At 44.5% G+C, this 21,094-nt stretch overlaps 3 protein-coding genes across 12 annotated transcripts in view; 2 read left to right on the forward strand and 1 right to left on the reverse strand.

The window, feature by feature from the left end:
• Positions 1–8,279, reverse strand: part of LOC149357017 (kinesin-like protein KIF23) — a 34,501-nt gene extending 26,222 nt beyond the window's left edge. Inside the window, exons 1-5 of the mRNA XM_089576485.1 lie at positions 8,269–8,279; positions 7,649–7,847; positions 5,959–6,049; positions 2,977–3,041; positions 2,246–2,351 (exon numbers count right to left, since the gene is read on the reverse strand). Of these exons, the coding sequence (XP_089432611.1) occupies positions 2,246–2,351; positions 2,977–3,041; positions 5,959–6,049; positions 7,649–7,847; positions 8,269–8,279 (472 nt within the window). The remainder of the gene's footprint in view (positions 1–2,245; positions 2,352–2,976; positions 3,042–5,958; positions 6,050–7,648; positions 7,848–8,268) is intronic.
• A 388-nt stretch (positions 8,280–8,667) lies between these two features.
• LOC149357018 (uncharacterized) lies at positions 8,668–12,740 on the forward strand. Of its 4 annotated transcripts, none has more exons than XM_089584421.1 (5): positions 8,668–9,286; positions 9,948–10,025; positions 11,125–11,214; positions 11,500–11,629; positions 11,827–12,740. In XM_089584421.1, the coding sequence occupies exons 1-5, from the start codon at positions 9,197–9,199 to the stop codon at positions 12,102–12,104; spliced, it is 666 nt and encodes a 221-aa protein (XP_089440547.1). In that variant the 5' UTR covers positions 8,668–9,196; the 3' UTR covers positions 12,105–12,740. The 4 variants fall into 4 exon arrangements, with proteins under 4 accessions (XP_089440547.1, XP_089440550.1, XP_089440549.1 ...); XM_089584424.1 differs by lacking the exon at positions 11,827–12,740 and adding an exon at positions 11,343–11,411 and having other exon boundaries at positions 11,500–11,635; XM_089584423.1 differs by lacking the exon at positions 11,125–11,214.
• Positions 12,741–14,406: 1,666 nt separating this feature from the next.
• LOC149357019 (glycerophosphocholine phosphodiesterase GPCPD1-like) overlaps positions 14,407–21,094 on the forward strand; it is a 32,743-nt gene continuing 26,055 nt past the window's right edge. For 2 of the 7 annotated variants that reach the window (XM_089584417.1, XM_089584419.1), the window contains exons 1-2: positions 14,407–18,330; positions 19,938–20,055. In XM_089584417.1, coding sequence (XP_089440543.1) covers positions 20,023–20,055 — 33 coding nt within the window. In that variant the 5' untranslated portion in view covers positions 14,407–18,330; positions 19,938–20,022. The other 5 variants (XM_089584413.1, XM_089584418.1, XM_089584412.1 and 2 more) reach the window with 5 other exon arrangements.

Below are 21,094 nucleotides of genomic sequence, written 5' to 3' on the forward strand. Positions count from 1 at the left end.
TGCAAATACAGTGGTGGCAGAGTACAGAACGGTGCACCACAGAAGTACTGCCCAAAGGCAAAGGAGACTAGAAAAATCAAGCCGTGAAAACCATTCACACCAAACCACCAATATTTCCGCACTTTTGATGCAGAAAGACAAAACTAACAGCGGTTACATGCAAATGGCGACTTCTACTTTCAGTGCAACAACATTGTGGGGCAATCGCAATTAAGTGCTGTCTGCAGATCACCTCCCGAGCACCCCCAAGGCACTCGTGGCACAATAAAAATGCTACGAATGACACACACCACGACGTCACCCGAGTACTCACTATTGGGAGGAGAGCACATGATGCTTGCATGCTGCTGCGCCCCAACTGCTTCTCATGCCATGATAGTGCCATCACCGCGTGCATCATAGCTCTCGCATTGCGCCAGCTCAGTTCTGTCCCTGCTGCCAAAACATTCGGACGTGCGCAATTCCCTCCAAGAACAAGGTCCCTCTAAGCTACAGCAATGCTGAAAAGCTGAAACTTGACACTGTCTCATATTTCTTGCATCACGTTGTATGATTGCCTGGCAATTTTTTTTTATACGTGGGTCATCCCAAAAATAAGGTCTCCTATTCTTTTAGAAATGCAAAAGTAAGTACATTTTCAACAAGTTGTATGTCGGTTTAAGGGTTGAACATCCTGCTGCTTTTCCATACCATCGGCAATTCGGTCGATGCTTTTTGCTAGGCACTGGGGCAGTTTTTATGTGCCCTTGTCATACCAGCTCGCAGCGATCTCGTTCAGGAGGCGTTGGAGCTGAGCTTCCACTCCGCCATCGTCTTAGAAGCGCCTTCAGGCTGGATGCTCTTTTAACTTTGGAATCAAGTAGTAGTCACTGGATGCCAAGTCCGTAAAACAGGGCGGGTGAGCGATGATTTTTCCTATGAGCTGCTGCAGGAGAATGACAATGTGGCCAGCGACATCGGGGAGAGCTTTGTCGCGGAGAAGTCTCACGCCCTTGTTAAAGATTCCTCCTCGATTATGAACCGCCTGTCTGAGTTATTTCAGAGTCCCACTATACCTGTTAGCATTTATCGTGGTTCGAAGAGCCATAAAGTCAACCAACAATACGATCTTTCAGTCCCAAAAACAGTTTTCATGGCTTTGTCGGCAGACTGCGCGATTTCGCGGCTAAGGCGAAGAGGAATGTCGCCACTCACGTCGTTTTTTTTTTGTCTCAGGTGGGAAGTGGGACGCCTAGATTCCTCACCGCTAACCATAGAGTCCAAAAAGTTCTTGTTTTTTTCTGCGTAATGCAGAAGAAATTCGTGGGAAGAGCAGGCGCGTTGCCCTTCATGGTCTGGTGTGAGCATTCGCAGACCCACCTAGCGCACACCTTCCCATATTCCAATTTTTCAGCCATAATCCTACGCACGGTAGCTCAAGACACCTCAGGAATCAAAATGCAGAGAACGACGAGAGTAATCTTCCGATCTTGCAACATCACGTCTTCAAGCTTCGCGACTGTGTCGTCAGAAACTGAAGGTCGGCCACTTGTTTCTTCATCATGAATTGCAGTGTGACCAGCAGTAAACTCCGTACAACACTTGCGCTCGTTTTTGGCGTCTGTGCACGAGCATACCTACACTTCCATCAAGTGGTGATGAATTTCAGCATATTGAAGAGCTCTCGCGTTCCAAACTCGAATAACTGCGCCAACTGCGCACCTGGCGGCAGTGACAAGCCGGACCTCCTTACAAAGATGGCTGCCGAGCCCAGACTGGCCGGCCCAGAAGGACAAGCGTGAGCTTGTTCGGAAGAGGAGGAGCAGTGAGCAGAGCAATGTGGCCTGAAGCAGCGTCAATAGTTTTTCTGCAGCGCCAGTGCTTTGGAGACCTTACTTTTAGGATTACCCTCGTAGTTACAATTTATGATTTTTATTAGGGGCCGTAGTGAGTGCAAACAAATCCACTGATGCAGAAAGAACAAGGGAAAAGCACGATATGCTTTAGACATTTTAGTAGCTGTAGCAGAAACCTGTCTGTTTCCCTCACATGTAGATAAGACAAGACTTTTTGTTTTCGCAAAGTTAAACGTTGCTAAATGAAGTTCAGGGTGGCAGACCTTCATCAAAGGGGAGGAGACAATCTCAGCAATTCCAGCAACAAAAGGAATGCTAAGCAAGCCTTACAAACACATCATAATTCAAAGAAAGAAAAACAATCACAATTCAAATGGCTATGTGAAATATTGAATATTGAAAAAGCTTACCAGGCTTTCCGTGAACAAGATCACTGACCAGGGGCAGGCCAACATGGTCGAAAACTTCCTTCTGAGAAGCATTTGCATCAAACACATACTTAAAGGTGTAGTGATACTGAAAGAAAAAAACACCATTAGTCACTTAGACTGTCTCAAACAATCAGCTTTATTTAAATTGTGCATCATAAAGGACAGCTCTGCTGTAAACAATCTGGGATCAAGCGTGTTCACTATGACAGGTTCATAACATGTTCGTTCATGCATCAATAAAGTGCCCAAAATGGCAGCAACTGCACTGAATATGCAAGTGCCGCGTCGTTCAGGAGGTTCTCTAGGCATAAAATTTGGACATAAAGCTATTTACCAGCATCAGCAGCACTCAACACTTTTGTAACAGAGTATAGCCGCAGTAGAATATCAACCCCGATACCAACTCGTTCAGGCATCATGAATTTTTCTTGGCTCCCAAACGATGCGCAGCCATTTTGCATGTTTGCTTCGCAGATTTCAAAGTCAATGTCTTTGTCCCACTCACTGAAACGTGTTTGCAGCATTACCACATTCTGAGAATGGGCAAACCTTTGTGAATGGTGTCACGAATAATTCAGTCCAGAGAAAAGGCACCTGGCTCTACAAAGTTTATATTTACAGCCTTGTTACGCGATTCCATAGTGCCATGACAGCACGGTTTGGGAACGGAAAAGATGAACAGATAGCAATGTCAACCAAACTGAACATACCTCAAAAATGCACTGCAGCACAGCACTAGTCAGGGGTCTCAGCCTTGTCAATCCACTGCTTTTCACTAGGGATAATCAGTATTGTCAACATAAGAAAAAGGTACTAATTTGAAAGTGGCAAATCAATTTACTACAAGCAAAGGTGTATTATAAAAAAAGGTGCTTGTTCTGCACTGAGAAGACACTATTTTCCAAAGAACACCTACGTTGCAGCATGAGCCAAGAATTTTTTCAAACATGGCAAGCCCACAAAGCTTGTGGCATATGCATATTCAAAATCTCTCAAGCTTGCCATCCAATAGCAAACTAACAGGTCCCCCAAAACTATTTTTCATTTCACAATGGTGACAACAGTCAGCTGCAGTGTAATAGTCAGTGCAGGCGCTGTTATGAATGTGTGCACAAGTAGCCCGAGAAAGGCTACTAAAGTCTGCAGAGCTGACGAGCGGTTTGGACAAGCTCCAGACAGGTCTCTGCCCTTGATGGAAAACCAAAGAACAACCTTTCGTCTTGCGGAGCTGAACTAGAACCTACTTTACATAGCACTGTGGCATTTCTGGACCTCAATAAGGCCTATGAAGGTGTGCAGAGGTCTATGCCATGGGACACCCTGCGGGAACCAGGCCTCAGTGGAGGGGGTCACGCCCTAAGGCCCTGTACATGGACCTAACAGCCAGGGTGGACTGGTGTGGCATTACTGCAGCTTTAGTGACAACTAGCAGAAAATGAGGTCATGCAGACAACACACATGAAGCACCAGTGTGGCGCCTTGTGTGAGTTGTCTTCATGTCCTTGTTTTCCACTGAGCCAGTTGTAACTGAGGCACGTGTGACCAACTCACCCAATTGTTTGTTTCATTTCACTGAACAAGAACTTTGGCAGGAGTGTCTGCCTAACACTCAGGTTCATGTTGTATAGTCGACAAAGTGTACAGCCCAGGGAAATTTGCTTTTAAGCCGGGGCTCTTGTACCACGCAAAAGAAGTCTTCACCATTGGAGGGGGGAGGAGGACAGTTCATCTTATCTTCAAGAGTTTTGGAACTCCGAGGATGCACAACGAACAACACAGCATGGTCCATAAGCCTGGAACCCCTCTGGGTTCCAGACTTTTGACAAGTGCACATGGTTAGTCGAGGCAGCACAAGAAACAGGAGCAGCCTGTGGTATAGGAGAGCTCTGCTTTAATGTCTGCAGATGACATTGCTCTTCATGCAAAGAGCCTAGCCCAAGTGCAGAACCTGCTTAGTGCATGTGGTGGGACAATGAGTAATGTTTGCCTCTGGTTTAATCAGTCAAGATGAGGAGTGATGGTGTAGGAAGTGGCACAACCCCTTTCAGTTGAGCGGCTTCTCCAGGGCGGCTGTGTATGACTGACGATCACAACAAAATGCTTCGGAGTTCATCTCAACGCAGGTTCAGATTAATTTGCCAAGCACAAGAAAGAACTGAAAGTGAAAGTAGCACGCAACAGAGGAGTGCTTTGCGAACACTCTGTGGGCTTTCAGCAGGTAAGATATACTGAACAGTCTGCAACAGATTGTTTGCAGCACCAGGATTTGACACAAGAATTCCGTGTTATGCCCATCATTAAGAACAGAGGAATTTCTGGAAAGACGCTAGCTGGATTGCACTGGCTGTGCACACATAACACATACAAACTTGTGTGAAGTATCCAGAGGTTGTCTACATTCGTGGAGTGGTCCCGAATTTCGCTCGGACTTCTAGCTGACCAATGCTCTGAACTTTACAGCCGTCCACATATGAATGCTGGTAATAATTTTATTCAGTACTCTTCACGGATGGCCCAGGCTTGCATGACTAGCAAAAGGCAGTAAGTACTGCCCACGCTGCAAAGGCTTGCTGACCCTGTCTTGGGGCCCAGGATGATGGAATGTTGGATATGAGGAGCAGAAAGATGAAAGACTACGATAGCCCTTCACAATACCTGGGACATCAGAGGCATGAAAGGGGAAGGAGCAGGTGGCAGAAAAATGTCACCACAGAGATGGCAAAGAAGAGCCAGGAAGATTCACGACATGCAGTGCATGCCAGAAGCGGTTAAACACAGCCACTCCGGCCATTGGGCTGTGGGCAGTGAATAAGCGTTTGCTGATCCGGTGCAGTCAGGCAGTACACTGGAGGAGAGGGCCTCCCAGAAGATATGCTGGAGAAGGGTCGCAGATGAGATAGAACGTATATGCAGCGTGATGCTGGACACTGGCGAGGCTGACACGATAAGAAGCAGATCGGGCTAGCCCAACTGCACACCAGTACTCAAGGATGGAAAAGGCAGTGTAAAGGCCCCACAATGCAATGGGAGGCATGTCTGCCATATAAGCCAGGTGATGAATGAGATGAAAAGGACAAGCGTGCAAGTGGCAAGGAATGTCATGGTGGTGATGGCTTCCAAGGGTCAACACTGGCAGCATGTGGTGAGTGCAGCGCAGGGTTGAGGAAGTCACTGTAGAGGACCTGCTAGTGTTAATGGGCAACTGGTGTTGCTGGGCCCAGGAATGAGAGGTGCTGAGATCGATTTGAAGAGCCGAACAGTCTGCTAAGAAATGGGTTGCCGTAATGAGACCTCATCAGCATGAAGACAGCAGAGATTTTCAGTGATACTGTCTGTGAAGATTGAGTAGGGCCCAGAACACCGCCTTGGAGTACACCAGACAAAATGGTGCTAGATGTGGAAGCGGATCCTCTGAATACGCTGTACTGAGTTCTGCCGCTGACAAAGGAATCCAACCAAGAGAACAGTTCCGGAGGGCCCCTTGGCTGCAGCGCTGAACAGGAGCACATGGTGAGGGAAATGACCAAAAGTGCATGAAAAATCCAGCCAAACAAGCTTGCAAGGCATCTGCTTGTCAAGGAAGTGGGCACTAACTATGTGGGCCAGCACATCAAGAGTAGTTTTGCAGGTGCAGTGCTGGAGAAATTCATCTTGGGTGAGTGACAGAAGGCTATTATCTTGCAAGTGCCTACGTGTCTTGTTCGGGATCCTATCAAAGATGCGGCACACGATAGGCGCAGATGCAACTGGGCGGTAGGAGGACAAGAGGTCAGCACGCAACCCCTATAAGCAGAAGGAACCACTGCCGAATCAACAACGCGCTGAAACTTGTGGCATAATATAGGTGCTATAAAAGAGGCACTTTGTACATTGAAGGAGCAGGGGATGAATGCCATCAGGGTAAGGGCTCTGAAATGGTCGGATGTAGGAGCAACCTTCCATGACGTCAGTAGTCGGAGGACAAAGTAGGCACTTGACTTGGGAAGGGCTCTTCAAGAAACTATGGCAGATCAGGCCCAAGCATGGGTTGGTCCATCCAAATGGAAGAGAAATAGCTACTCAATACTTCCGGGATGCCACCAGGAGAATAATATCTCACCATCAGTGTGAAAGGAGAGGCCCCAAGATTGCTTCTGATGAGAGTTGACATACGCCCAGAAAAGCTTACGTTTCTTTGCTGCTTGAGCAGCAATGTGTTCCATAAACGCTCGACGAGCCAACCAAATTTGATTCCTCAGAGCACTCTGGTGCTCTTTGGCAGCAAGAAAGCTGGCCGGCAACCAGGTTCTTTGGGCACCCTGAAACAGCTCTTCCTTCTGCTTGCATAAGATTATGATGTCTCCATTAATCCAAGGAGAATAGAGTTTACGTCGAGCTCTTCTAGACAGTATAATGTCAGAGGCAAGGGCGCAGTCGAAAAGGGGTCATCACTGACACTGTGCGAGACACTGGAGTTGACAACTGGCAAAGAGGAAATTTTTTATAACTCATATGATCGCTCAGGCATGTAATGGCACAATGCACACAGGGCACCGAGTGTCCTGCTACAATGACCAACTGTGCAGTGTAGCAGAGGAAACATCAACAATGTCTGTCATTGGGCATTAACATCTCTAGCCACCCACCATGACAGTCCAACTGCCAGTAACACTCGGATTCATGAAGTGAGTAATGTACCGCCCAGATGGGAAGCCGTGCAGACAATAAAATGCCACCTTGAACACTGGTGGCATTGCGGGGCACTACATCAGTTTTGAAAGTTCAAGCGAATGCAAGCTGATCAATGCGCCTGTTTTCTAATTTTCAGAACTTTATTTGGCACTGGGTACCCAAAAAACTGATGGAGGTGCTGGGTAGAGCAAACAGAATTTTCAGGAACCAACTTTCAACTTCAGTTTGGTTTGGTTTATGGGGTTTAACGTCCCAAAGTGACTAAGGCTATGAGAGATGCCGTAGTGGAGGGCTCCGGAAATTTCGACCACCTGAAGTTCTTTAACATGCACTGATATCGCACAGTACACGGGCCTCTAGAATTTCTCCTCCAAAGAAATTCAACCGCCGCGGCCGGGATCGAACCCGCGTCCTTCGGGTCAGCAGCCGAGCACCATAACCACTGAGCCACCGCGGCGGTACTTTCAACTTCACAACCTCAAGCTGTCAAACCATACTTCGCACATATTTACAGCCTGCCAATAATTCAAATCCAGATTAATTATCGAGTATAAATAAGTATCTACATAGTACACAGAAGAGTAGAGAATCAGTGAATTTTACAAGCAGGTAGAAGAGAGCAACACTTGCTGTCAGAGCCAATATGACTAGGATCATTTAGTTTTTCTAGTGCTGCAACAATACAACCAATTTTCCATTCGTTCCGCTTACCTGCTTTGGAGGATTTCTTGCCTGGCCATTTGTCTCTTGCCGTTGTAACTGAACAACCCTGTTGTTATCGATGACTCCCACAACAGGGGCATCGTTTGGGTTGAGCAGGGGGCGTATGCGGCAATAAACCTCCACCGGGTCACGCGCTTCTGCAGAAGCCGGCCGGGATGATTCCCTCCTTCGTCGCTTTGTACCCCTCCTACGTGCAAAATACACAGGAAACACTGCTTGGTGACACACGCCATGAGGTGGAGGACAACGGATTAAGCACTTCATGTTACCCAAATTCGTGCGTCGAGTTCGGTAACCAACTTCAAAGTCATGCCACATGAACCTTAGCCGGCAAAGAGCTCAAAGCAAGCGAACCAAGGTAAACGCGCAGTGACGTATGGCCGCGTTCCTGACGCGGCAACGATGCCGGTTCCATGAGAATGGTGCGGCCATTCGAAACGATAACCCTATAATGTTAGTATGCGTCTATTGCAATAAAGACGCACCATATCCTGACGGGGTCACTCCTTACTTTGAAATATGTCTCAGTTTGAAAAAGTTATGGTTAACAGTCAAACCGCATGAAACGTTCGCTCCGAACAGAAACGAAAAAACAGCGGGTAACTTACCCAGGATTCATGTCCAGACACGACGTTAAGCTGCCCCAAAAATACACTTAATACTGTCGATCGAACGCTTTGGCAGTTTACAACTCTCAGCTTTAAAAGGTTTGAACTACTCGCATCAACGGTTAATTGCAGACCGAATGCGTCGAAGTGCAGTCAGCCAATCAGCGCCCCCGGCGCAAGGCTCATGGTTTCCAGCACTCCCAATATTTGTTGTCAATCTTGTTCTTAAGAAAAAAAAACAATTTTTATATTTTCAATTTTATAAATAAAAAACTATACTTTATATAAATAAATTTTACTTAAAACAACCAACTCATGCAACTTTATTCATGTAAAATTTGTTAGTCGACGCCTGTACGCCTCTACGGCCAACGGCCAATTCAGCTTCGGTAGCTTCCGTTCGGCTCAGCCAGCTCAGCTGATTGTTGTTGTCGCGCTCCCATCATTTGTGCGATCGCTGATAACAGTCCAATAACGCTGATTTTTTAAAGCTAGCTTGGCTCAGGGTATTTCTGAACTTGTTCTAATTTGATCCGCTGGACTAAAACGAGGTGTCGTCGAAGTACACGCCGAGCTTTGAAGGATTCTAATGCACGCACACTGTCAGGCTGACTCGTACGCTTCTTCGCACAAGGCCAAGAAAAACGTGAATTAAATTCCTTCTGCTCACTGATACGCAATATTGGCTCGGACGCATGACAATGACTCCCGACACGAGCAGGAGCGAAAGGATACATCGCCTTGCAGCCTTCCTTAGGGAGCGCGGTGAAGCTTTCATGCCCTCGGCAGGTAACCTGTATCATTTGATCCCTGCTAGGAGACGTGGTGCTCAACGGAACGAGACGGCTCACTTTGACCACATCATGCCTGAACGAGCTGAACTATATATTTCGTCAGTTCTTGGGGGCAGAGGAGAGTGAGTCCTTCGATGTCCCCTTCGGATGCAGTGCAAACTCGGACTTTGTCCGTGAAGTCTTTTTTTCTCCGCGGCTTCATGCAGAAGACTTGCTCTCTGAAGGTACTTGAAACAATCCGCGACTCTAGCATGGTCGCTTTGCCTGCTTCTCTTCTTGTGCACCAGCGTGCGTGTGCCCTCGCAGGTTGATACTTCAGTGCGTCGTTTATCTGCCCCACATATACGTGGTATCAAAAACAGAAGCCAAAAGTCTGATGTGTCAGGTTTTCTCTATCTCCAGCTACCTTCGCAGGGAGTGACAGCTATCAGTACCGAGTCTCTTACAATCCAATTAATGGTGCCGCAACTTTTTGAGTCAAGCCTGCTATTGAGACGGCCTAGGGCTAGTTGGAGGGATAAACTTTGCCATATATGCAAGAAAAAAAAAAAAGTGACCTTGCGAAGGGGACTACGTTGAAGTAACTGTGGCCATAATGTAAGAGGTGATGTGTGTTGTCTTTGGCAGCATGCAACCTGCGTGTAGTACATGCCATTTTTAAACTGAAGCTTGTACAGAGGTGTGCCAGGGTGCCCTTGCCATCCTTGTTTCCCTCTTCAGTCTGGCATGTGCAGTGTGTGCTTCCAACTCCGAAAAAACAACTGAGCTTGCTTCAGAAGATTCCTGGCCTGGCTGCTGTAAAGTCGTACTGTCACAGCAAAGGAGATACTGCGCTTAGCTGTTGTATGCTTGAGTCTGGAACATCATGTGCTCTTTGTACTCCAGATTGTTCACAGTTCTCAGACCATTCAAGGCAGCCTCGACCTGTCCAAGTTCCACGGCCTGAAGATCCTCGAGTTGAAGGTTTGTTTTGGTTTGGTTTATTGGGGTTTAGCACCCCGAAGCAACACAGGCTATGAGGGATGCCGTAGTGAAGGGCTCCGCAAATTTCGACAACCTGGGGTTCTTTAACGTGCACTGACATCGCACAGCACACGGGCCTATGGAATTTCGCCTTCATCGAAATTTGGCCGCCGCGGCCGGGATCAAACACACGTCTTTCGGGTCAGCGGCTGAGCACCATAACCACTGAGCCACTGCGGCGGGGCCCTTGAGTTGAAGAGAGTTCCACCACATCTTCTAGTTGGCTTTGATTCTTTGGTGTTCCAGCTGGAAACACTGATTTGCCAAAGAAATATCTCTTCAGTGATGGTGATTGACAGTCCCAGCACATGTCATTCCTTGTCTGAATATTGGGTGCAGCCCCCAGTGTGCACCATTTTTAATCAGCACATGAAACTCAATATAGTGAAGAAGTACCACCTGTCTACTGTTTTGTTAATGTGACCATAGGCCCCGACATTTTTGTTCTTAAAGTTAGTCAGGATGTGTGTATGAAGGGTGAGGGTAGGGGAGAGGGGGGAGCTTGGCCCTGCCAGCCGTTCGTTGATTATTGCAGATATTCTTGGCTCATACTCTGACAGGTCTGGTAGATTTGAGCGTGTTCTTTTTAGTGATTTTCTCATTCTACTCTGGTTGCCTTTACAATCTCTCACAAATGTAGGCAAGCCATCTGTTTATCTGCATTTATCACGGAGTTTCTGTGCACTGAACTAAATCTAACTTTTGGCTTTATGGCTGGTTAGCCTATGCTTGAGCAGAATTTTGCAGGACAGTATAGGACCAATGCTAAACTATTGTACAAACACCATGCATATCATATTTGATAATGATAGAGCTAACCTTACAGATGCTTTCAGTTTGCCGCGTCGTTCTAGCATGGCTAAACACTTAGCTATAGATTGCTAGCATGACATAGACTGAACTTTTTGTCCCCATGTTTGTGCTGGAAGCTGAGAGCATACCTGGTTAGCTTAAAATGCCGCTGTCATAAACGGCTCACAGTGAAGAGTCGCATCAAATTTTTTACTAATTCTTCTGGGATGGGCATGGCTCTGTGCAGGAAGTTCTCCGAAGTCGCAGTAAGGTGCCACAGCCATGGGTGAAGATTACAGTGGCCAATTTCAGCTATGATGGCATAAATGATAGCCTGGTAAATAATGTCACACCATATTAAATGTGCATGCCTGCATAATAAATGCATGTGTATGTTAGATTCATGTAGCATGTAACACAGCATTTTTTTAGTGCAAAAATCACTTTTTTTTATTTGTTTTGCAGGCTTTACCTCCAAAGCTCTAGTATTTTGACTGCAGCAATAATTCTACATCTGATGCTTCTGGCGGGGAGGTTGGACATCACTTGCTTTTCATAGCATGAGCCAGTAAACGCTGCCAAATGGGTGACCTCTGAATGCCCTTTTTTCCGTCTTTTTCAGTACCTCCTGAACATCGGAGTGCTCAGCCTGTCATTCAGTTTTCTTGAGAAGATAAATATACAAAGGAGAGGAGCCTGTGGTTCGTTAACCGTGCTATACTTGAGGAACAACTTTATTGAAAGCACCTCAGGTATGAGCAACCAGTTTTTAGAAGTGTACTTCCTTTGTTTTACTTCCCTTATTTCATGTAATAACAGTTGGCTTAGTGATTATAAAAAATATGGATGCTACAGTAGTGCAACAATATGCAGTGGCTGTACTTACAGTTCTTGTTCACGTTTTATTTTCTAGTTATTGTATCATTTTGTTATTCTTTTACAATGCTAGCTGTTAAAGCGAAGCTTCACAGTCAACATGTTTCATCGTCGACAAAAAGCATCTGCGCACCCGAGCATGACCAGGGAGATGGTGGTACTGTGCATGAGGTGCCACATCGTGGGGGACCACCACATGCACATAGCTCGCGCCTTGCGCTTCACGCGAACTTTCCCAAACCAAGACAGAGGTTCCCGGAGAAGGCATGTTTGTGTTCACAGTCATTTTATTTTCATGCAGCCAAGCTTGACCAGGAAGAGGGGGGCTGGGTGACACCCACATGGGCGTGATCATGACAACCTTGTGCACATAGGTGGTGTATTTTCATTTCAGTGAAATGAAACACCCTTCCCAAAACAAACGCAATCACCACGTGCTCATAAGTGGCAAATGCGACTAGTTGCAACTCACATGGAGGTACTGCTAGTGCTGATCACCTGCATTGCCATTAGGGCAACTGCTGTTAAATCTTTTCAACTACAAGCCTACTTAATACTGCATGCCTACTTTGAGTCTGGCTCCACCTCTTGCAGACAAAAAAATAAAAAATTGCTGTAGCACTCTTTGACCTTGCTGCATTTGTACAAAATCACATTATCACAGTCATCTGCATGCCTGCTAATGGTGGCACTATTTTGATTGGTGCTAGTGCGAAATAAACTTATATGTAGTACAATTTCAGCATGCGTCAAGAAACTTCGCAGGCTGAAATTGATTGCGAGCTCTTCGCCGTGGCGACCTTCATAGGTCAGCTTAAACTTTGAGACTTGATGATCTATCTGTTTGCCTCTCCTAATCATGAGTTGTGCTAATTTGTGATGGCCATTTTTGCTGCCAGAAGAAGTAGTAAGAATACGTGCCATGTTGGGCTTGCTGTATACAAGACAGAGGACAGCATGCATGGTTGGTGTACCTGATTGCGGTTGTCTGTTCCAGGATTCAGCTGGTGCTTCAAAGTCTCTTTCAGGTATCGAGCGGCTCAGGGAACTTGGTCTCTCCTACAGCTGCCTTGCAGAGAGCTCTTCCTTGACTGGCTTCAAGCAGCTGTACTGCTTGTCTATTGTAAGAGGATAATTTTTATTGTAAAAGTGACAACACTAATAGTCATTGCATGATCAGTAAAATCCTGATTTTGACTTCATACAGCTGGATGTTTAAAAGATTAGTGGTGACTTTGACTGTGCATTATTAATCTTTTACTTATTGCATGTACTGTAATGTGCATGAAATGATACCCCTTTTCCGGTATTTAAACTGCCTGCTCAAATAGTTCTGGAGAGTGCCTTCTGAGAGATGCTACCGGTGTGTTTTTTTAAGCATTTTTTTTTGTTGTTGACTTGAGGGTGTGGGCAGCCATGTAGAGAGATAGGTGCAGGGGTGCGTTTGAAAGATTTGTCATGTATTGGAATGCCTAAGTAAGGTGCGGTGGCATGGATATCTGTCTGTAATCTGTTTTAGCACCTAATTATCTTTAAGTTGTCCACACCGTAGTTGTTGACAGACAATGAAAATAAACTCTCTTTATGTGTGCCACGCCTCTTAAGCTTAGAGCCATGCTGCTACTAAGTCTGGCTGTTCATAGCTTTTTATTTTTTTTCTGTTCACAGTTGCGGCTTGCAGGCAACCCTGTCACTTTCCACAAGGAATATTTCTCCATAGTAGCTTGTCGCCTACACCGTAGAGCGGTCACAGAAAAGTTGAGGCTGGATGAGGGTCCATTACCGAAAAAAATTGATAAAGGTAAAATTGCCTTCTTGTGCGTGGCCTGGACAGTTCTTTTACTCTCCCTGCTTCATGAAGAAGTGTTTTCTTTCTTTTCTTTCGTCCTCCTACCTTTTTGATTCTGTAACAGGAAAGAGTTTCTTGTAAATCTTTGTTAATCATATCCTTCTTAGTGGAATCTAACCTGTTCAGAGAGTGAAAACATTTGACTTTACCCTGAAACATGGGCATTATTTAGAATATGCGAGGTGTGCTCACGGTTGTATCACAGTTTTGATTCTGCCCAAGAGATGTGCATGCGTGGACATGTGCGTAATTTTTTAAACTTCAATTAACTCATTAAAGTTGTATTATTGGGATGACATTGTGAGGAAATTGTGCTACCTTCCAACTACCCTCTACCTCTCTTCCCTTCCCCCTCCCTGTAGTATGGAGTAGCAAGCAACGGTCCTATTTTCTCTCGCCAACCCCTCTGGTTTTCCTCTCTTTAGTTTTTTTTTCCTCTCTCTCGGGCTACCTGACAGGTGTCTTCGTGTTTTGCATTGTTATCACCAGAAATTTTGTTGCTGTAGCTAGAGGTTACTGTTATAGCAAGCCTCACTTTTTATCACCCAACTTTAACTGAGGCACGTGTTGCAGAAGTACAAAATCCAGCTGTCGCATACCGAAAATGAGACAAATGCTTGAATAACCTATCTCACCCTAATCTCTGCTCTGTGTATTCGCAGGGTTCCCTCTGCATGTCAGAGGCAAGTTGTTTACTGTCTGTTTGTTGTCCTCCGCAGCCTGTGAATGCAAGGCAGCCCCAAGTGAGGCAGGCCGATATGCCGTTACCAGATCCCATAATCTCTGTGCCGTCGCTGTAGAATGAAGTGGAGGCGGACGACAACGGAAGCCTACTGGAAGAGATGGCAGGCCAGCATGACAGATTGGCAGTGACCTGCACGTCTACTCCGCATGGCTTTGAGGCCAGGCTCTCTGCACCGGTCGATCCGGAGTGCAGTTCACCGAGCAGTGTTGAAGTCATGGATGCTGCGCTCAGTGTAAAACAGAAGGATGGCAAAAAACGCAAGAAGCGGCATTCTACCAGAGTGGCAGCCATTTCAGACCAAGGAGCATATGTGTCCTGTGCCAAGGAAAGCGGTGCCAGTAAGTTGTCTGTTGAGAGTTTCAGGTCTTGTAAGATGTGCAGTTTTTACAGTGACCCAGTTTGGTTGCATGCAACATCTGTTTTGCTTTGGCAGGACACCCTATACCGGGGCTCCTCATTCTGTTTTATCCTTGCAACACCTTGACAGCCTTCAGAAGTGCTGTGTAACCCTGTGTGTCTTGGCTTCTGCCCTTTCCTGCCTAACATGCATACAAAAAGAATGCAGGCACTTGGCTCCTCAGCTAATAATGACTGGCAGTATAGTGGAACACTGTACTTATGATTAGCGTCAAAATAAAGTGGGTAAAGGAAAAATGCAATTTCAGTCATGCATGGATTTAGTGCTTTGGGAGCCCTGTTTGAGAACCTGTGCCCTGCAGTGATTCTAGAGTGCAGCAAAGTTTTTTTATTTTTTTTTTGTGCACCTGCTTTGTAACTGAAATGTGAACCTTTTTTTTGAGCATTAATAATGCATATAATAATAAATCACACAAATGGGTTATTTATTGAAACATATCATAGGCTAGATGTGCGTGCCTCAGTGATAATTGCCACTTTTCCAGAGAATGTTAAGACTGCAGGGTTTCTTCAGCGCTGACTTCATGAGTCCTGAGATGTGCACATGTGCATGAAACACATACTTGTGTGCATGATATGCGTGCTCATGGGCAGTATATAAAGCATATGGTCAACTCCAGCATCAAAAAGTTACTGTCAAAAGGGACACCACAGCATATGGCCGCAGATCAGTTTTGGCCACCGGGAATTCGCAAACCTGCATCAGAATCATAGTGCATGCAAATTTTTCGTTTGTCTTGCTTCAGGCTGCTGTGTTGATCCTGCCTTGAGCCCGTGACCCCATACTTAGCAGCTGGATATCATATTTTAGGAGCCCTCGCAGCAGCTTCAAATTTAGTACTGCCTTTTGATCACCAGCAGAATAAAGTTTAGCCAGTAATTCTTAGAATTCTTAGAGCGGTCTGGTTAGACCACATGTCAACTCGCACACGTAGATGTTACAGCCTCCCTGGGCTTGACCATTACAAATTAAAAGATGAGGCTCTGCCTGATAAAATAACTTGTAAAGTTTAAAGTTGATCTTGTAGAAATGGAGTATATTGTTGATAGTTCCTGTTGGAGGAAACAACCCACGTGAAATGAGGAAAAATTGAAAGTGAGCAATAGTTCCCGTGCACATGTTCTTGTATTGGACTTTAGGCAAGCAGTGAAAAATAGAAGAGCAGGAATGCCTCGTTAATACGGACTTTAGTTGACTAGAAAAAAAATTAAAAGATCTGAATAATCAGAATGTTGAATTATCGGATTCGCCCCCCCCCCCCCCCCCCCCCCGTCTCCCAAACACTGCCAAAAACCGCTGCGTGCAATTTATTTTGTGGAAACCTGGGCAATGGTCATTTCCTTTTAAGAGGAAAACTGTGTGACTGGGGTGATTTTCTGCCGTTACGTCAAATGCCTTAATTCCTGCATGCTATGGGGAGCATCGGAACAAGAATGGTTGGGCTGTGTGTGGCTTCTTTCAGTGCGTGTAGCGGTAGCACTAGAGCTTCGTCGCATATGGCGTGGCTTGTGAGGAGGCATTGAGGAAGGAAAAAATAGTGTTTTCCTTCCTCCATGTGAGGAAGGTTCACCACACAAACGGCAAACAGCACGTGACAAGTGCGTAGTTTTGGACCGCTGGAAGGGCGGAAACTCCACGCGAAAGGAAGCGCGCGTTGACACCAGAGTGGCAAGACGGCTGTAAAAAACAAAAAGATAGCAGCAGTCATCGTTCCAAGCGTTGGGCTCGGCAGGCTGCTTGATACGCGCGGCAGGTAGCCGCCATTGTCGTGGGCTGGCAGCGGAGCTCCGAAAACGAAACTGCGTAGCCACGCTCTCTCTCGGCCAAACGATTTGGGCTTGGCGGTCGTCAACACGCCTGCCGTTACGAGCACTTCAGAGGGACGCGGGAAACAATATAATATGCAGTTCAGGCTCCAGGATGAATGCTTGAACGATCATGTGTACACTGCGCCGTTTCGGGAGGCCGTCCGATTTACCCGATGGTAGCCCGAATTAACTGCACACCTTCTGACGCTGTTGACTTTAGCGGGAATCTGGCAGTTTGCCAAAATTAACCAAATTTCAGAATTAACGACGGACGAATTATCGATGTGTTACTTGACCAGTAAATTAATGCTTTAAACATCACAGTGTAACAAATAAAACTCAGTGATTTTGTCCAGGGATTTAATTCGAAATTCAATAAAAATGTTACTTCTGTAGACATGTTATAATTTAACGGAAAATTTAAAATTGCTGTTGATGCAAATTTCTGTAATATCTGAAATATCTCTGACAATTATATACCAAGAATAAAACATTCCACTGTAAATAAAGGAAAATAATCCCAAGACTGGATCTTAACATGCTGTCTTCAGCCTCCGTGGTACGTATAAAGGCAGTCCTCTGGAATTTTGGTGTTGCATCTGCTCAAGCTCATTCCTTGTCCTGAGGTCTGCATTCCTCAGTATTCCATTACATTCCTCTCACTATATCTGAAAGGATTTCTAAGGGTTTGTGTTACAATATGGCATTTGAATTTTGGTGTTACTTCAAATCTTGTTATTTTGCATATCTTTTTATTTTTGACTTTATTGCCGTTCTAGCCTTTAAAGATATTTGAGTAAATAAATAAATGAAGAAATTTTTGGAACTAGCAAGAGAGAGAATATTCTGTAATTATTTCAGTTAACTAGTTTATTAGACATTACATGTGTGTGCTGTGTTGTGAAATAACACTGGACAAAATTTGGTGGATTATTACTGTCTAGAGAGGCTTATGTGTGTGAGAAGTGTAGACCATCAGATGTGTAGTATAGGATAGAATAGAACAAGTGATTCAAAACTGTAGTTCTTGTAGTTGTTTTTCTTTTCCACTGATTAAGACTTGCTGCTTGAGGAGTAACCACTGATAATCAGCTGGAAACAATTCTTTATTTGTTCTATTCCTTTTTCACTGAGGGCAGAAAGAGGCTTGCTGACAGACATGTGAACTGTGAATAATTCTCATGATATGTTGATGGCTTTGATCATTTTTCTGCCAAATTTCTGTTGGGCCAGTCAGGGATGGTAATCTCGTAAACTTTTGGCTGCAGTCCCCCTGTTAAATGAAACGGAGATCTACAGTGGTGTCACTATAAGTCTTAAGTGGCCTCTCACTTGGCTGTGTACAGTGCCATAGCGATTGGTTTGAGTTCTTTGTTGTGATTGAGTATGCTCACACTCAACGATTTGTCTGTGGCACTAGTGAGGAGCTATGACATCAGCTCTGTTGTTTCTTGGATGTTAGCCTGTTCACCTTCTTACATACTTTTTGCTTATCCCCTGAACAGCATGGTGGCACAGCAGTGAAGCTGACGTTTGACACAACTGTTCGCAGCAAAAAAGGAAAGGTGCTACGTTTTCGACAGCAGTGAAGATGCTGAGGGTTCTTCTTCTAGTTGTCCTTTTAACATCCTCCTGTCAAACATTTCAGTGCAACATTTGATTTTTTTTTTTGTGCATGCTTTCAGGAAGTTGTAAAAATGCTGCAGCCTTTTGCAGAAGCAAAAGCAAGAAAAGACCTTTACTCTGAGATGTTGCAGGTAATGTACTACGTGTTAGCCTTCACTGTGTAATGCACCTTGAAGCAAGGGCAATAGGCGTGTACTGAATCAAGTTGAATTGACCGGAATTGTTGGGTGTGTTGCAGAGCGCAAGAACATTTTGGGGCCTCCTGTAGGTGCAGCAGAAAATGCGCAAACTATTTTTCTCGTGCTTACCAGATAACATGAACTTCTTGTTTACTAACCTATGCAGATTTACAGAGAACTGACATGAAGGGATTGTAATACTAGTAAGAGTAGCCTGTGCAGGCCACAGGTTTAAAGGAATAAATTTTAGAAGATGGAAAAGAATAGAAAGGTGATATATCGATTGAAGAAAATATCAAGTTCCTGAACATCCCCACCAGCTTCCGCTGCTTCCCTGAGTTTATGGGTTTGAATTACTAATTACATAAAGCGATTGAAGAGTAAACACACGTTCACAGGCAGACATCTTTTATTCGGTGGCATAAAGATTTTCAGAGTACACACCATCATAAATTACCAGAGGAATCAAGCAGGTCAAAATCAACAAAATTATACCTGTTGTTAACAAAATTTTCTTTTGCAGGGATGTTTTCATTGCAAAGCCAACTTATAAACTGTTTGTGGTTAGAAGCTTTTCACGTGCCTATGAAATGTGATGCCAAATGACAGTGGTGCTTCTAGCGTAGGGAATTTCCTCCCGCCTTAGATTCCTTCCGTCAGCCTGTTGTTACAGCTATCATCAATGTGCCACCATTAAAACCACCATGGTCAACTAGCGATACATCTGCTGTCTGATTCGTCAGGCTTGAAGAAAACAGGGAAGAAATTTGAATATTTAAACAGACCAAAAAAAACAAACCCTGCCTTCAAGTTTATAGTTCCGTGAAATGGCCTGAATAATTGTGATGTCTGAATTATCAGCATCCGAAAAATAAGCCAGTGTAATGCAAACAAGCTTTTGCATCCTTCAAATTTGTCTTGAGGCAAGCGGTGCATAAGTCGCATTATTTGCCTCTGATGAAATGCAAGAATCATTCTGAACTTGCTTCTTGAACTAAACTTATCATTTGTCCTGACTGATACAAAGTACAAGGCACTTTATGGACTGACTTCCTCATTCGCTGTTCTGGCTTTCCACTCTGCAGTGCGTCAAGTGCAATGTGCAGTTCCCAAAACATGCTGCCAAAAAAGTGGTGGTGGTCAGCACAACAAAAGACAAAGTGACAACAGGTCGCTCTTGTCGCTTCATTGGCTTGTTTGAAACGTGGTATTTGCAATCGCTGCCGGTATAAGTACTTGAACTGAAGGGTCAACCTTAGCTCATATTAAATGTTACTCTTTGGTTTTTCAAGGCTATAATGATATATATGTACATACATGTTTCACGTGTGCATAAAATTTCATCACCCTTACTATACCATTGCAATCTATCCGAGAATCAGCAGTTAAGTTTATAGGGTTCAGCTGATGTCTCACATTTATCACATTGCTTTTATTTTGGTGCTATATCTGGAATACAAAGTGCAGAATGTCTTGTTGCCATTCAAAACATAGTGTGTAAATCAATCTCTACAGGGATAATTTTTTGTTTCTTCTCTTTTTTCCTGTGAAAATTTCAGATGTCCATGAATCAGAGAGGTGTCCCCAGTGTGATGGTGACATTCTCCTCACGCTGGACACCCCAGAAGCTGTGGATGCACTTTCATGTCTTGCATCAGGCGCACCAGAAAAATTAAGGTACGAATCTGATGCACTGACCGAAAGCACTAAAATGTGTATAGCACAAAACATGTGGCTGCCAGGTAAATTGTGAATGCTATTCATATGGCATTCTTTCTGTTCGTCTCTCATATTGTGTCCTGGCAGGCAGCTCATTTGAAGAAAAAGGGGTCAACGAAGTTTCATGTCTACTATGCAAGAATAAATTGGTTGGCACAAGTTATGTGGCAAGATAATGCTATATCATTCACGTTTCTGAAATGGCATGATATATCACTGTACAAACCTTGGTATTTTCTAAATATATATAAATCATGGGCACATTTTAAAGGTGAATGGGGGCCAGAGGGACCATTTCTGTGAGCAAGAAATTTATTGCAGAACTCTTTTTTTCAGCAAATTAAGTTCAGAAAAACATATTGTCCATAAAGGACCGCTTCCCCTGCTCGTTGCCTCTAAATCCACCTTTCATTCAAATATTGTATTGTTTTCAAATTTCTTTGGCTTATTGTTGGGTAATCATCTTTGGTGTCTATCTGCTTTAGCTCCAGCTTGACTACCATGAAGGCTTCAGATTCATCTCTTGGCAAAGCAGTTCAAGATAAGCTTCCCTAAGTATTATTCTAGATTTGTTTCTTCCTTGTTTAGCTTAATTTTAAATATTCAGCAAGTTGCTTCAGTGTTGGCAAAATTCTAAGAGTGATCTCCTTCACACAGCTTAAGTTGATCTGATTGGCCCTAATTAAGGTTGTGATCTTGCCTAATTAGGTGACTTTCATTGTCAGTTTGGACACCAGAAATGGGTTTTTTTACAGAGCACTTCTTCATTGGTATACGACCTTTAGTGCAATGATAAACAACATTTAGCGGTCATTTACCATTGCAATGAGAGAAAACCATGCAGTCTGCTGGTTCTTTTATTTTTTTTATTTCAGGAATCTGTCGGTGTGCTAGATCTTTGCTTAAGGCTAAAATTTTGAACCTGAGCTGTACTGAACCACGCTAAGGGACTGATATAAATATTACCAGAAAGACATGAGATGAGTCTTTTGGCAGC

The sequence above is a fragment of the Amblyomma mixtum genome, chromosome 3 (genome assembly GCF_055824585.1).
Source record: "Amblyomma mixtum isolate Tamu chromosome 3, ASM5582458v1, whole genome shotgun sequence".
Taxonomy (NCBI): Eukaryota; Metazoa; Arthropoda; class Arachnida; order Ixodida; family Ixodidae; genus Amblyomma; species Amblyomma mixtum.

Excerpts from the sequence above, each read along its gene's own strand:
- LOC149357018 (XM_089584421.1), top strand. The coding sequence starts at position 9,197 with ATGTCCCCTTCGGATGCAGTGCAAACTCGGACTTTGTCCGTGAAGTCT. Across the intron at positions 9,287-9,947 it reads AGAAGACTTGCTCTCTGAAG|ATTGTTCACAGTTCTCAGAC; the intron begins GTACTTGAAACA and ends TTTGTACTCCAG. Across the intron at positions 11,630-11,826 it reads CTTTATTGAAAGCACCTCAG|CTGTTAAAGCGAAGCTTCAC; the intron begins GTATGAGCAACC and ends TTACAATGCTAG.